We start from the raw sequence: 15,862 nt of genomic DNA, 5'->3' as shown, positions 1-15,862 counted from the left end.
ATACACATCATAATAATTGTAAATTTTATACATGTACGCGGATAGTATATAGAATATTACTTACATGAGCAGTTGATATAACAAATCCGATTATTTCTGAGTTCACTCCCAAGTCTTTCTTGGTACCTACGTGAGTAATAATTCTTGACATTTTCAAGAATAAGAATTATGTCTCTATTATCGACACTGGAATTCAAGAATGATTTTTATGAAGAAATGGTAAATTTATAATCAATATATAATTATACAGAAACTCACTTCTAAAAAATCTAAAAAATATAGATTGTATACTACTAGTTTAGAACCTTAGAAACCTCACGCAATCAAACAGATAAGCCCAGTGTAGAGGACAAGAGCAATAATGAAAGAAAATGATAAAAAAAAATCGGTTAATCAGTATATTGCATAATACATGTAATTATTCAAATGTCATTGGTAGGAAAAAAGTTTTAATGTTCTGTTCAAGTTCCGGTGGCTATCAAACATCTCGGGTTTTAAAGCAAAGCTAGCGATATTGGGTTCCGGTAAGATAAGGTCCTACAAGCGTATTATCGTATTTACACACGTCTAAGGTTTACTCTTTGTGTGTCTGTCATTGCGTGTTTGCACACATAATCGACGTGCTGAATACCGAACCAGTGTGCGGATCTAGCTTCTCGTCTCTGCCAATGGTACCTGAAGAATTTAAAGTTCTCTGTAAACAGGCACGGGGGTATCAGTATTGAAGTCGATGTTATATACCACTGAAGGTACATGTATATTATGTCGGGTCCTCTAACAGCAATTAGATCAAATTACAACTAGATTGCTTTATTTTGTCTGATCTGATATTGGCATTCAGTCACTAAATATTTCCTTTGCAGTTGCAACTCCGGAAAGAAGTAATTAATAACCTTCTGTAAAATGTCGTTGCAAACCGGACCGATAGTTAGACGCTGTAGCATAGTGTTGTTCTTGGTTGGCCTCTCATTGGGGACACAAAACGATGGAGCGGACAACGTGGGGGATAGCGGTGACTACTGTGATGCAGACGGTTGTGGAGCCGTGAGAAGAAAACTAGTGTATAACGAGGATTCTGTCAGTCTGGCCATCACGGAAAACGGAGTCAAATTCATAGAACAATTCCTCCCGAGTTCCCTAAAATCTCTTCCATCGACCGACTGTCGTGAATCTCGAGGCGACTTTTGCCTGACGTGGGGGGATTCCATTAAAGCAGTCGTGAAAAGGAAAGCCCTAAAAGGCCATGGATGTTTTGAGATGAATTTCAGTTCGAGACCAACATCGAACACACTTCCAACCTCGTGTATTCCACTAGATGGTGCCGCTTGGTACGGTGGGGCAGAATTGCACACACAGAGATGGCCTCTAAATGACGTGGACCTGCCGATGCAACCGTTCATTTCAAATGATATCGTTCCGGAAAAGTCATCTTTTGGCAACGTACTTGAACCATACTGGATTAACTCTAAAGGAGTTGGGCTCTTCGTCGATGACAGTACTCCGCTGCATGTTGCAATCAACGAAAAGAAATCGCGCTTTTTGTGTCTTCAGGCAAAATATCAGGAGCCGCACTTTCCAAGAGCTATGTCGGAGTATATAACACTTAATTATACAATATGCAAGCAGAGAAATGTGCGGGAAATAAGAAATTTTGTTCATGATTTATTATTTGATATTCCAAGTGGTATGCCAGACAAAAGAATGATGAAAAGTCCAATTTGGTCGACGTGGGCTAGGTATAAAACTTTAATAAACCAAACCAAAGTTTTACAACTAGCTGCAGAAATAAAATCACACGGGTTTTCCAACAGTCAGATAGAAATCGACGATAAACTCACAACAAAATACGGAGATTTTGACTTTGACCCCGAGAAGTTTCCTGACCCTCTAGGAATGGTCCAGCAGCTGAAAACAGACGGATTCCGAACAACAGTTTGGATAACACCTTTTGCGAATTTAGATTCCGATGCTTTCATGGAAGGAGTCGAAAAAGGATATTGGTTGCGAGATGTCTCCGGCAAGGTCCCAGCGCTTGTGAAGTGGTGGCAAGGTATCGGAGGCATTATCGATGTCACCAACGAGGACGCCATAGAATGGTTCGTCGGACGTCTGCGTGAAATGCAAACCGAGTTTCATATTGACTCCTTCAAGTTCGATGCTGGTGAGATGACGTACCTTCCATCATCTTACTCCACGAAATACAGGTTAGGAAATCCGGGTTTCTTCACAACTCTGTACGTGGATATGGTCTCAAGGTTTGGCGATATGATTGAGGTCCGTTGTGGGTACAAATCACAGAGACACCCAGTGTTTGTTCGAATGGGAGATAAAGAGTCCAACTGGGGTTATGAGAATGGATTTAAAAGTCTTATACCCACAATTCTCACTCTTGGAATTCTGGGATATCCTTATGTTCTTCCGGATATGATAGGCGGGAACGGCTATGGAGAAAACCTAGGCATTGACGTTGTTTTACCAGAAAGGGAACTCTATATTCGCTGGTTGCAGCTTTCTGCTTACCTACCCTCCATGCAATTTTCCTTTGTTCCTTGGGACTTTGACGAGGAGGTGGTAGAGATCGCTAGGGAGATGGTCAAAGTTCACGAGGATATCGTGACTCCTCTACTGTACCAAGCCTCCACTGAGGCCCAAAAGTCAGGTGTGTACATTGAGTGTACATCCATGTGCCAATAATGCTTTTGCTTGAGAATACAGCAATGAAATAATAATGATCTATTATTACAATTTCAGGGGCCCCTCTTATACGACCGTTGTGGTGGATAGAACCTGATGCTGAAGAGGCACTGAATTGTGACGATGAATTTCTGGTCGGAGACTCATTGTTGGTCGCTCCGATCACAGATCGAGGCTCAAGGTCACGTGACATATACATTCCACGTGGAGAGTGGCGCGATAACCTTCGAAATAGGAAGGTCACTGGACCAGTTACCCTCCGTAACTACGAAATCTCTTTACAACAAATAGCCACTTTTGATCGTATAAAACAATGATCAGTAGTTTAAACCAGGTGTGTTTGGTTTTCTAATTGATTTGTTTTCTTTTTTGTTTGTGACAAAATAAATCTGTTGATCGTCGTTAAAATTAAGGTAAATCTTAAAATGTATAATATACAGTATAGTTTTTTTTTAATACAATATTTAGTAAAGAGAGAATTTTACAAATATTTCGAGCCCGAATTCGAGTGGAGTTTACCATTGTGTCACTTGCCAGATGGTCAACATCAATCATACAATTGTTCCATCTGGAAAAAAAAATCAGGATTTTGGAAAGTAACCTTTTTTTTTTTTTTTTTTGCTTGTCAAGATTTTTGGACGAGTCTGCCCCCCCCTTTCAAAAACGTCTTTAATACATATGAAAATGGTATTTCAGCCATTCTCCAGAAATGGTTCCAAATATGGGATTGCTTTCAGTGAAAAATGAACTTTTGATATTCGTGTTTTAATTGTAATAATATTGAAGTACAACTATTCGCCGATATAAATATGAAATTTGACTCACCAAAATTTCTTCGTTTACGAAATATTTGATTTTGAAGACCATATTAAAAACCCTGTTACGGAAGTCAGAAGTGAATTGATGCAACTAATCCTCGGCCTGTACAATAACAGTAAACTTCACTAGCCACTTTGTTTGATATCATATTGAATACGAATGACATATTTGACAGAATCATGAAGAATTTAAATTTAAGGGGAACATATTTTCAAAAATATCTTTATTTTAAGAAAATCTTTATTTTCAACAATAAAAAAGAAAATAATGCATCATCTTTCATTCAAGTTCAAATGTAAACTAGGAACAATTTCATATGTTCAATGATTTTAATTAAAATATTGAAACAACAGAACATTAATATAGAGATGTTGAGAAATTGTACATCACAAATTGATGTCAGAGGGATTTTTAAAGATAATGGCCCAAAGTTACGGAAGTTAGCAAATGACCTTTTTCTTGGAGAATATATTTTTCCAATACATTTTACAACCAAATATTAGCGAATAAATATCAAAAACAGGTTATTCATTGTAGAAAATACATTTTTAACTTAATAAGCACGCTTTTTAACAAATATCTTTCCTCTAATTAGTATGTAATCAACATTACATTGATTTAAAAATGTTGACATGAAATATCGGTCTAAAATAGTGAAATACCTAATTGTATTAAACTTGCATGCTCTGATGGATGTACCAAACACAATTATGAAATATACCGGTAAAAAGTCAAACATATAAATCAGTTGTCTTTTTATATTTGATAAAAAGCTTGGATGGTTCGTTACGGATGTCAGAGATTATCATTTCACAAATATCTACTCCTATGATGTTTTAAATAGTCATGAAATTTATTGGTTATATCTTCCTAAACTTCCTTTTTTATGTGGAGGAACTGGGGTCTTATCCCCATTAAAATATGGGTTGACTGAATCCACATCTCACCTTTTTCGGATTTTCACTTATGTTTCTCCATGTTTGCCTGCTTTGCATTAATGTATATACGCATATAATGTATTAATGCATATATATACATATGTATATGCATTGTTACTAATAAGTCAACTAAATAAGGTCTGTTTTTCGCAAGTATATATAAACTCTTACTAGTTTAAGTTTCGGGTATTAGTTCTTAAAAAACTGACATCCGTAACTAATCATGTTTAGAAAAAAAAATCATGAACAGAGTATTTATCAAATATTCTGATTCGGGAATAATACCATTTCGATATAAACATGCATGCATATTAATACAACCTTGAAAAGCCAAATATATTTTGGTCACCTGATATTTTTTTTTATTAAATCACATGTTGTAGAAAACAATAAGCTGGATGCACTATATTTCAACACAGTAAACTTTAAATAGCATATTATGCTAATATTACATGAAAAATGACCACTTTGTTGATTTTAAAACATAAGAAAAGATTATCTGTCGTGGAAAATATACATAAGAAGCACTGGAATGAACAGATGCCAAATCTGTTTTTTCCCCTGATATCCGTAACGCTGCAGCAAATATTTAAAAAATATTGTCAAATGATAAATTGTCTTAGGTGAATTGGTTTTAATCTGCAACTGATATATCTCTTGCAAATAAAAATAAACTAAAACAGATAAATCCACACATAATGATTCATATTTTTTCGATAGTTAAGCACACTCTCATCATATTTTTCTCAAAAATGCACTTTGTATCAAAATATTAATTGCTTCAGTTAAGAATATCAATATTCCTTTACTTTCCAAACTCATGTTCTGTTTCGCTGAACAATCCAAATTATTATCGATGGAAAACTGAGCCCTATATCACTGATTGAAAATACTGTTACGGATGTCATACGTTACGCCGGTCAGGGGTTTTAGTAAATTTTCCTCTCACTGTACCATGCTATTACATTATTTTTCTACAGATGATGATAGATAGCTTTGGAACACTGTGTTCTCGAAAGGCATCATGAATAAGTTTTTCAAATGCCATGAATTTAGTTGAAAATTGCGTTACGGAAGTCAGGCTTTGAAATGCGTCAAACTCAATTTTCAATTATATAATCGATGATTTAAAAAACGCATAGATTTTCGACTGTAAATTGTATATATTTTTCTTTTAATATGCCTATGACATTCAATTACTATAATATCAATAGATATTGTTTTGAATATCATCGCTTACTTTTAAGTCAAACACGTGTTACGGAAATCAGGACGGTTTCAGCGACAATATATAAATCGGGGGAAAAAAAGAAAGAAAAGATTGTTATCAACAGGTGTTTACTGACAAAACACGCTATGTGATGCTGAAATAAAAAATGAGTTTTAATTGTCTCTTTCATCACTGTAATGCTATTTAGTATTGCAGTAAAATTGAAATATTCACGTGCGACATGCTGAAAAATACACAAACTGATTTTTTATTGAAATAATTTGACATTATTTGACACTTCAAATGCATATTGTTTGGTATCAAAATTTGTAATTTTTACTGTAGATATCTCCTGAGAAAAGTATCAGCCAAATACATTAAACGGTAAATAATAATTCTGTGATGAATGCTGGCGACAACATTATATCATAATTGGAACCATTTCTGGAGAATGGCTGATTTAAATTCGAACTTTAATCAAAATATGGGTGAAATACACACGAAATCCGCTTTTAAATAAAATTTTCCATTTATTTTAAAAATCGAAAAAGGAGGAATGTGGTAATGCCCATAACGTTACATGCATGCTTCAGTGATGCAAGTTGAAATTTACTGCTAATGAGGCTTCAGCTGATTTAAGATGTAATTTAAATTATTTGATACTTTGAATGAATATATGGCCTACATATCCTTTAAAGTTAGGCATACTGTCATAAAAAATAAATAGATGCATATAAGTAGGTCCCATTGGTGTTATAGATACATCTTATGTTTGTTCACGAATTAATTGGTGAAAAAAGTAGCCTATATACTTTGCATGAATGAACCAAAACATTTTGATCCGCACATGGAACAAGAACGACAACTCTAAAGGCTTCGCGGAATATAGTCTCTAACCAATGGAAAATTTCGTGGCAATCCATTGTTGGCAGCCATTTTATATCTAAAATCGGATTAAAGTGTTGAGTAATTTGGGTTAAAACGAGTCTTCTAAGAAATTTACAAAAAGTTCCGGAATAAAGCCCATCGCCTCCGCGCACCTGGAACCTCCATCGTTTTCATTTTGGTGAAGGACGCCACCCATTGCAAGGTCATGGCCGAAACGACGCGATTCTTCCCAAAATACAAGTCTTCATTGCAAGATAATCATGAGACTTTTACCCTCTTAATCACAGACATTTGTTGCACCAAAGATTACCAGTGAGTTGATTCTGCATTTGTTTGTTTACCGATATATTCTGAATTGATACGTCAATATGTTGGTTTTCGGTGACCAAAAACAAAGACACATGCTAACTGGTCGATGGTCTGTTGGGTAGTTCTACCCATGGGCCGTTAACAAGTTAAGTTTTCTAGACTATGACAGGATAATAGTATTAATTCATATGGTAAAACACCGACTATGCCTTATACATACTTTCAGAAATATTTCGAACGAGATGTCTGTTCTGAAAGTACTAAGAGTTGAGTGCTACTTTCACATTGCAATCCACTTTTTTTATGTTGAGTCACATGTGTTATAATATTGAGTATATTTGCTATTTTCTATGATGATATTTGTCAATGAAACCATGCGCTGTTGTTGTTTAAAGTTAATAAGATCATCCATGAGGTGGACATATCTTAATTTTAAAGTTGTTTTTTTTCAGAAATGAATGCATTGTCTGATGTGAGTATTTCCCCAGCTCTTCTGCAAGCTATTTCCCAAACACTCACGTCAAAAGAAAGTGGAAACCAGCCTACCAGTATGCATCCTAGAATTAAGATAAAACAGGAAATCTTGGAAACTAAAAATGCATCTTTATCAGGAGGAAGTAGGACCAGTAATGAAGATGATGATACCAATGCCCGTATTGTGAACATCTTGCAGGGAATGCAGAAATCATCAAACACAGAACTGGGTCAGTCGTCTCAATTTATAAGCCCAGATGATATTAAAAATATGTTGAAATTGAAAATAAACCAAAGTAATCAAAAACCAGATGAACAAGGTGTAAACAATTTGGTGGGAAATTTTGGAAGTGGTGAGCAAGAAGCCATGGTGAATGTCTTGACTTCTCTTGCCATGCAACAAGCCAAAAACCTGAATTCTAAAGGTGTCCCAAACACTGAGATTCATTTAGGTGATAATGTGACCTTATCCTCACCATCAGAGGAGGTTGTGGCAGATCAAGGGACTCTGATGATTGATTCTGTGGGTCAAACATTTTATGTTAGAACAAGCACTGACAATTCATTAGGCGAGGGCGTGTCGTCTGTTGAGCCTCAACTTCAGTTCTCTACATCGATATCATCCTCCGGAGACATGTCCAGTCAAGAAAGCATGCAATCGGATGTGGACGTGCCATGTATTCCGGAAACAACCATTTCCCAAATGGATGACAATAGTATGTCTAATGAGGGATACCAACCTTGCCCTGTGTGTGGGGACAATGTATCAGGTCAGTAGGAGAGTCCAAGAGAGAGGGTCTATTCTCTGTCAGACTATAATTATAACCATTATAATATAGAAACAAGTGCATGTTGTGAAGAATTCAAGTTGAATGCTGTTGCGTATAGTCTTAATGTGTCAAACTTGCTTCATTTGAAGAATTTAAGTAGAATATGAAATTTTTGTTAAGGAAAAGCTCATGGAGTATATTGCTTGAACATCCTGCTGAAACTGTGTAATACAAGTTATTAAAAACTACTGGTACATTTGGTTGTTACATTATTAAAAACTTACCAATTATGTTGATGCATTTTATATTTTCTTTTATAGGTTATCACTATGGAATTTTCACATGTGAAAGTTGTAAAGGTTTCTTTAAACGAACTGTCCAAAACAATAAAACATTCACTTGTCATAGAAATGGTGACTGTGAAATCAGTCGAGGAAACCGAAAAAAGTGTCCCAGCTGCCGATTTGCCAAATGTGTTCTTATGGGCATGAAAACCCAAGGTATAATAGCTATATTGTCCAAGAGTAAATAGTTTATCTTGAATATCTTGACAACTAGAAGATACAATGAAAACTTATCCATATTTTCATTCAAATGCGCATAGTTCTTCATAAAGATTGGATGGTTTTTTATTTCATATACATGTATATATAATGTTAGTGTTTTAAAGATTTTATTTGTCTTTTTTAAAAATTTAGCTGTTAGACTTGATCGTACCAGAGGAGGAAGAAGTAGTTATGATGGCTGTTCTCCTAGGAGTCGACCCAAAATACCTGTCCCTGTTAAAAAACCTAAAGTAAAGCGACCCCAATCAACGAGAAGTGTGTCTCTTGAGGACATCAATGTGACCTTGCCAACAGGGGAGGATGTCTCAGGAAGCCAGCTGATGGCTATTCTGAATAAGTCGGGCAAAGCCCTCTTGCAGGGAATCGTCCGACCTGTAGTGCCCCAGATCCTGTCTGATATTGTGGGCATGGAGTCTGTCCTGTGTGAGGATGAGGCAGAGGCCGACTTCCCCATGGAGAAAATCTCGGACACCGACCCTAATGTCATTATGTCCATGCTGCAGCTAGCGGAGTTGAAGCTGTACAAACTTGTCCGTTGGGCAAGGAATTTACCTCAGTTTAGTTCTATTGCAGTAAGTTATGTGATTGGCTACCCGTGTTGTATACAACAAAAAAAGTATATCTTTGTTTTTATCTACATATTTATTTCATAATTCATGTAAAGTGAGTAAAAAGTATGTTAAATATAGTATAATTGATGAGTTTATTAAAAATTAAAAACAAAATGGAAGGGACATTACATATTTTATTTTGACACTTCACAAAAACAACTGCATGCAAATAAAAAAAAACAAACTTTGAAAAAAAATCTTTTTACACCAACAAATACAGAAATGATCCTACAACTGGGGGCTAAATTAATATTATTAGACATTTAGGTTTCATTATATAAATATATATAGCAAATCAATAATGAAAAGTTTGACCAATGACAGAGCATGGATATGTATGTCTGTTGAACAAACTGCTCTACCTAGCAATAGTTCTCTTGTATTAGATAGAAATAGTTACAATGAATGTTTCAAAGGTATGCATAATATCAACTTCAAGTGGAAATTTAGTTTGAAGAAAGTTATGAATTGCTAATGCTTATTTATATCAAAACAAAATTAAAATGAATCTTACCAATCTCAATAGTGATAAGATAGATATAATTTATTACTAGAGTTTTAGGCTTTTCATTTACCTCCCAGCCAGTCTTAAGCATTGTTAAAGATTTAGCCCCATTTTTGGCTGTATCCATAATCATTTTATCCAGTTTGAAATAGAATTGAACAGATCTTAAAATAAGATCTTTTTATAGCTAAAGGAAAATGCATTTATTTTCAGAAGTGAATCATTACTGATATAAATATAGCTCAATATACCAATAGGTTTGTCAATGAATGAAGTTCCAAGCCATATGTTGTTTATATTTTTTCAAACTGCTTGAAATTTATTAAATATAAAGTCCATGTTCTATAGACAAATATGCAATGATAGTAAATTAATTTTTTGTAATTATTTTACAGACAGATGACCAAATCTTACTGTTGCAGAACTCGTGGTGTGAAATTCTGACGTTGAATTGTTGTTTCAAATCAATGAATACCCCCTCTGAAATTCAGCTTCCATTTGGTAAAAGCATTGACCTGGAAAAAGCTGTAAGCATCGGCCATGGAGTGGATGACATCATCAGTAGAATGCTATCCATTGCTGAACATCTCCGCAGACTTCAAGTCGATCAGCATGAATTTGTTGCTCTTAAAGTCCTGATTTTGATATCTCCAGGTAATATTTACACAAACAAAAACACTTAAGTACATACAGTGTCTTCCTCTATTTCATAAATGTACTTTAATTAGTAAACCCAACTTTTGGTCAATTTTTTTTGTATCTGATAATTGTATTCTTAAATTTTACGGTGGAGTAGATCTTTATTGATTTTTGTTTGAACATGAATAATTGTATTCTCGTATTAATGAACAAATATCAACATTAAAACAAACAAGATATAGATACCCCTAAGTTAGGTACAATAATAGTTTTATCTCAATTCTCCAACCTACTACTCTTTTGGTAGACATCAAAGGAAATCCCCTCATGCAAGTAAGGTCCGATTGTAGTATTATCTCAGTTCTCCAAACTACTGCTCTTTTTAGCTCACCTGAGCTGAAAGCTCAAGTGAGCTATTCTGATCACATTTTGTCCGTCGTCCGTCTGTCCGTCTGTCCGTCTGTCCGTCCGTCCGTCTGTCCGTCTGTCCGTCTGTCCGTCTGTAAACTTTTTACATTTTGAACTTCTTCTCTAAAACTGCTTATCCAATTTCAACCAAATTTGGCACAAAGCATCCTTATGGGAGGGCGAATATAAATTGCAAAAATTAAAGTCCAATCTGTATTCAAAGCGGAGAAAACCTTGAAATTGTAGAAAAAGGGGGGTGCATTTTTAAAAATCTTCTTCTCAAGAACTACCGAGGCAAATTCAACGTAGTTTAGCATAAATTATCCTTATGGGAAGGAAAATATAAATTGCAAAAATTAAGTGGTAATTTTGTTTCAAATCGAAGTTATTACGAAAATAATAATAAAGGAAAGGCCTAATTCAATCGGGCTCGGCATCCGGTAAAATGGGTAGGCAAGACTTGGCCTGGGCAAAACAAAAGATTGGCAGTTATTAATCTGTCAATCTCATTAAAATTTCAGGATATTTGATGGACTAGTATATTTGTATTCGCTGTAGATATTGCTGCAAAATAATGCGTATTTGGAATTGACAATTGCCGATCTGCCCTGGCATTTATTTTGCCACGGCCCGGGTTTGCATACCCATTTTACCAAGACTCGTATTCCGTACTTCTAAAACGAGGTTCTTTGTTTAAAGCAGCCATGACATTATACGAAAAAGGGTCGATCTGACTATGATGAATTTGCTTGTTGTGCAACAGTTCGCGTATGAAGGGAAGTTTTGAAACATGAAAAATATATTGGTGCCGATTTTGTGAAGTAAATTGAGGCTAAATATTTCAATGCGTTGACAGTTTTCACACATAACGTTGGTGTTAGCTTGTTCTGATTTTCGTTTCGTTTTCATTATTTATGCTTTGTAACCTGGAAACTATCGTCTGTATTTCGTGATTTTTCGTATCAAATCAATCAGAGACTTCGGTAAATCAAACAGTTACGTTAACTGTTTACCTGCGCATATTAAGCAAAGTCTGATGTAGGGGTACTGAAATACAATTCATTCTATCGGTAATTCGGCATTATCTTTTGCGTAATGGTATTTTAATGCAATAGGTTTTGTTGAGATGCTCGGCATTTTCTCTAGTTTATTCAGTTTAAATAGAGTTTAATATCGCTTACGGAAATATGTAGGTATATCCATGTATATATATATATGATTCATTTAGAAAAAATAAATTGTTTTCTTTATTTGTTATACATGTAGTGCATGTTGTTTACAATTTCTATTTACTAACCATATTTGAGTGTTAAGCTTCGAATTATAAGCAAGATACAGAGATTTGCTCACAATTCTATGTTTGTACACAGATCTTAAAAGCTAAAGATTAAAAAAGTATAAAAAAAAATTGTCAATATTTATTACGAAAATTTTAAAATCTGTTCTTCCAGAAACCCACTTATTGAATTGTAAACTTAACTTTTTTAGCTCACCTGAGGATGGGACCACAATGGGGGGTCGAAGTTTAACATGAATATATAGAGTAACTCTTAAGAAATCTTTTTCTCAGAAACTAATCGGCCAGGAAAGCTGAAACTTGTGTGGAAGCATCTTCAGGTAGTGTAGATTCAAAGATGTGAAAATCATGACCCCTGGGGGTAGGGTGGGGCCACAATGGAGGGTCGAAGTTTAACATATGAATATAAAAAGTAAATCTTTAAAAATCTTCTTCTCAGAAACTAATCGGCCAGGAAAGCTGACACTTGTGTGGATGCATCCTTAGGTAGTGAAGATTCAAATTTGTGGTAGGGTAGGGAGGGGCCACAATAGGGGATCGACGTTTTACATAGGAATATATACAGTAAATCTTTAAAAATCTTCTTCTCAGAAAATATTCAGACAGGAAAGCTGACACTTGTGTGGATGCATCCTCAGGTAGTGTAAATTTTAAAGTTGTGAAAATCATGACCCCCGGGGGTAGGGTGGGGCCACAATTGGGGATCGAAGTTTAACATAGGAATATATACAGTAAATCTTTAAAAATCTTCTTCTCAGAAACTAATTCGCCGGCAAAGCTGGAACTTGTGTGGAAGCATCCTCAGGTAATGTAGATTCAAAGTTGTGAAAGTCATGACCCCTGGGGATAGGTTGGGGCCACAATGGGGGATCGAAGTTTAACATATGATTATATACAGTAAATCTTCTTCTCAGAAACTAATCGGCCAGGAAAGCTAAAACTTGTGTGGAAGCATACTCAGGTAGTGTAGATTCAAATTTGTGAAAATCATGACCCCTGGGGGTAGGTTTGGGCCACAATGGGAGGTCGATGTTTTACATAGGAATAAACAGAGTTATTCTTTAAAAATCTTCTCAGAAACTAATCAGCCAGGAAAGCTGAAACTTGTGTGAAAGCATCCTCAGGTAGTGTAGATTCAAAGTTGTGAAAATAATGATCCCCAGGGGTAGGGTGGGGCCACAATGGGGGGGGGGGGGGTCAAAGTTTAACAAAGGAATATATAGGGTAAATCTTTAAAAATCTTCTCAAAAACTAATCAGCCAGATGATTCTTTATAATTGTTAAGACTTTGGCCCCAGGACAATTCTTTGGCCTCACGAGAAGGTTCAGAGTTTGATGTACGTTTATATCCCATATATAAACTATTGTTAGGGATCTTTTTTAGATCTGCAATACTCAACATATGATATGACTATAAAATCATCCTGTTAGAAAAGGGACTAATGATTATAAACATAAGAATATCCAGGGGAAAATGGATTTTATTTATACAGGATTTACATGAATTATTGTACATTGTCCAGATAGTTTGTATTATGACTCCATTGAGCTGATTTTATCATACCTCTTGTTCCTCAGGTGAGCGATGTGGCCCATGGGCCTCTTGTTGTAGACATCAAAGGAATGAAGGAACCGAGTCGAGTGGTCGAGCACCAAGACGCCATCACGGAGGCCCTGAGACAGTACACAGAGAGTCACTTCCCCCAGACCCCCACAAAGTACGGTCAGCTACTGATGAGACTGACTGAGCTAGCCAAGATCAGCATGCTGACCAAGGAGGCCCTCAACTCCATCGTTCCCCCCAGCCTGCAGTCCTGTGGTCTGCTGTTTGAACTGTTGAAAGGTGACACTGGGAAAGAGGATTCCTAGCCCTTGGAGCATGTGTGGTCATTTACTCATCCCTTTGTGAAAGGAATGTGAACTCGATGAAGCCGCTTTCTTGATATTTCAACTCCACTTCAGCATGTGGAGTAAATTGTACAGGAATGTGGAACAGCATTAATTTTATTATGGAAAATTAATGTATAACATTTTTTCAAATGCAAATATTGATATACATATATAAACTATAGTATGATTTTTACATCCCTTTTAGTAATGGTGCATTATCTCATTTCATTTGAAGAGCCATTTTTCAATTGCACCGTGGTACTTCGTTATGTAGTATCATAATCATTGTAGCAATCATTCAACATTTTTTGTTTTTGTGAAAATGAAAGAAATGGTTGTGTTAATTATGTTAAGGGCATTTAAAGATGTTGATAAAATTTGTTAGATGAAGACCTCTCATTCTTGCTAGCATACCGTGTTGTATGTTGGTTTCATTTAAAAAAAATTTTTTTGACAAAACACCACCAATTACATGTCACCAATTCATGATAAAGAGTACATATATATATATATATATATGTTGCCCTAAATCATAATAATTGTTTTTACAGGTAAAATAAAACTTTAAAATTAAATATAATATGTGTAAATATTCAAGTTCTAGGAAACCTTTGTACCAAAGAATGTTCATGTATCAGGTAGTTTGAAATGTGTGACATTGTGTAGTGCTATTCATTGTAATGTTTCTTTGTAAAAAGGTAATTGCTTAATTCCAAGTTCATATGATTGTAAACAAATGCCGACTTTGATCATCTAACAAGGTAAGGAATGGAAAGTGCCAAATTTCTTGCCATTCTTTCCCAAAATTGTTATAACTGAAAATTAGAGAAGATAACGTACTTTGATACACAGAAATACAGAGAAAAGATGACCTATACCCATTTCCCCCAGTAGAGAAGACTCTTTGGTTTTATTCCTTATTCAGCAGGTTCTTATTTAAAAATGTAATTAAGCTAGAAACTGGGTTTTTGTAACCATGACGTTCCGACACATTGAAATGTCAGCATTAATTAGATAGACAAGATTTGTTTTACTGCAGTATCATTGCTGAGTGACTATATACAAGTAAACAAGATCTAAAAGTAACAAGACTTATTTCCCTTACACAGTAAGATTCAGAGAATGGCATACAGAATCATGGTATCACCGACTATTTTCACTTGCTCTAAATGTTTTTTATGAAATATTTTTATATGTTGCCCAACTTTTAATATTTAATGAGTGACATCTCTTGACATGCGCACAACTGAATACTTTGTATTTCTTCACATCTTTTATCATTACAATTTAGTGATTGTTTCATAGAATTTTTTCTCTGGCAGATGATTACATTTCATATTGGCTAATACATGTACAATCATTAGAGTTAAAAATACTGTCAGTATATGTCTGATTTTACTCTTCAACAAGCTCAATTTTTGTTTTTGAGTTTTGTTTTAGATGTTGACTTTATTTTAATTGATTTTGATAAGTAAAAAAACATTGCCAGCACTTGGAATTGAAATGATAAACTGGCATATCAATTAGACTCTCAATATCATTTTCTTTCTTTTCTCCTATTGTTTAAACAATTGGAAGATTTAAGAGAATGTACTACAGATTATGTATTCAATATTTCATAAGTGCTTTGGTGAGGAATAAATTTTGACAAAGAATTCCATGAATTAAAATGTCTCGCCTTGTGTGTCCTTCCGTTTGTTTCCATTGACTTATGATGTTAGAAGTAACGTTTGTATGATGTATTTATAAATTCATTGATTCGTTTAGTCCATTCTGACTTCCTATTAAAACGTTCTTACTCTAGAACATGTTGTTTCTTTTATAAAGCTTGAATGTTATTCAAT

The 15,862-nt window shown here is 35.0% G+C and overlaps 2 protein-coding genes across 5 annotated transcripts; both read left to right on the top strand.

The window, feature by feature from the left end:
- Positions 1-3,106, top strand: LOC128192587 (myogenesis-regulating glycosidase-like). 2 transcript variants are annotated; one of them, XM_052865378.1, is made up of 3 exons: positions 1-749; positions 864-2,659; positions 2,752-3,106. In XM_052865378.1, the coding sequence occupies exons 2-3, from the start codon at positions 904-906 to the stop codon at positions 3,009-3,011; spliced, it is 2,016 nt and encodes a 671-aa protein (XP_052721338.1). In that variant the 5' UTR covers positions 1-749; positions 864-903; the 3' UTR covers positions 3,012-3,106. The 2 variants fall into 2 exon arrangements, with proteins under 2 accessions (XP_052721338.1, XP_052721337.1); XM_052865377.1 differs by having other exon boundaries at positions 1-2,659.
- On the top strand, positions 2,892-15,824 carry LOC128192588 (nuclear hormone receptor FTZ-F1 beta-like). 3 transcript variants are annotated; one of them, XM_052865380.1, is made up of 6 exons: positions 2,892-3,028; positions 7,311-8,102; positions 8,423-8,602; positions 8,801-9,240; positions 10,180-10,438; positions 13,741-15,824. In XM_052865380.1, exons 2-6 carry the CDS (start codon positions 7,313-7,315, stop codon positions 13,995-13,997), a joined length of 1,926 nt encoding a protein of 641 aa, XP_052721340.1. In that variant the 5' UTR covers positions 2,892-3,028; positions 7,311-7,312; the 3' UTR covers positions 13,998-15,824. The 3 variants fall into 3 exon arrangements, with proteins under 3 accessions (XP_052721340.1, XP_052721341.1, XP_052721339.1); XM_052865381.1 differs by lacking the exon at positions 2,892-3,028 and adding an exon at positions 6,547-6,861 and having other exon boundaries at positions 13,707-15,824; XM_052865379.1 differs by lacking the exon at positions 2,892-3,028 and adding an exon at positions 6,548-6,861.
- The last annotated feature ends 38 nt before the right edge of the window (positions 15,825-15,862 follow it).

Source organism: Crassostrea angulata, chromosome 7 (genome assembly GCF_025612915.1).
Source record: "Crassostrea angulata isolate pt1a10 chromosome 7, ASM2561291v2, whole genome shotgun sequence".
Taxonomy (NCBI): Eukaryota; Metazoa; Mollusca; class Bivalvia; order Ostreida; family Ostreidae; genus Magallana; species Magallana angulata.
Note: the sequence above shows the minus strand (reverse complement) of the source record. Positions and strands in the feature narration are given on the sequence as shown.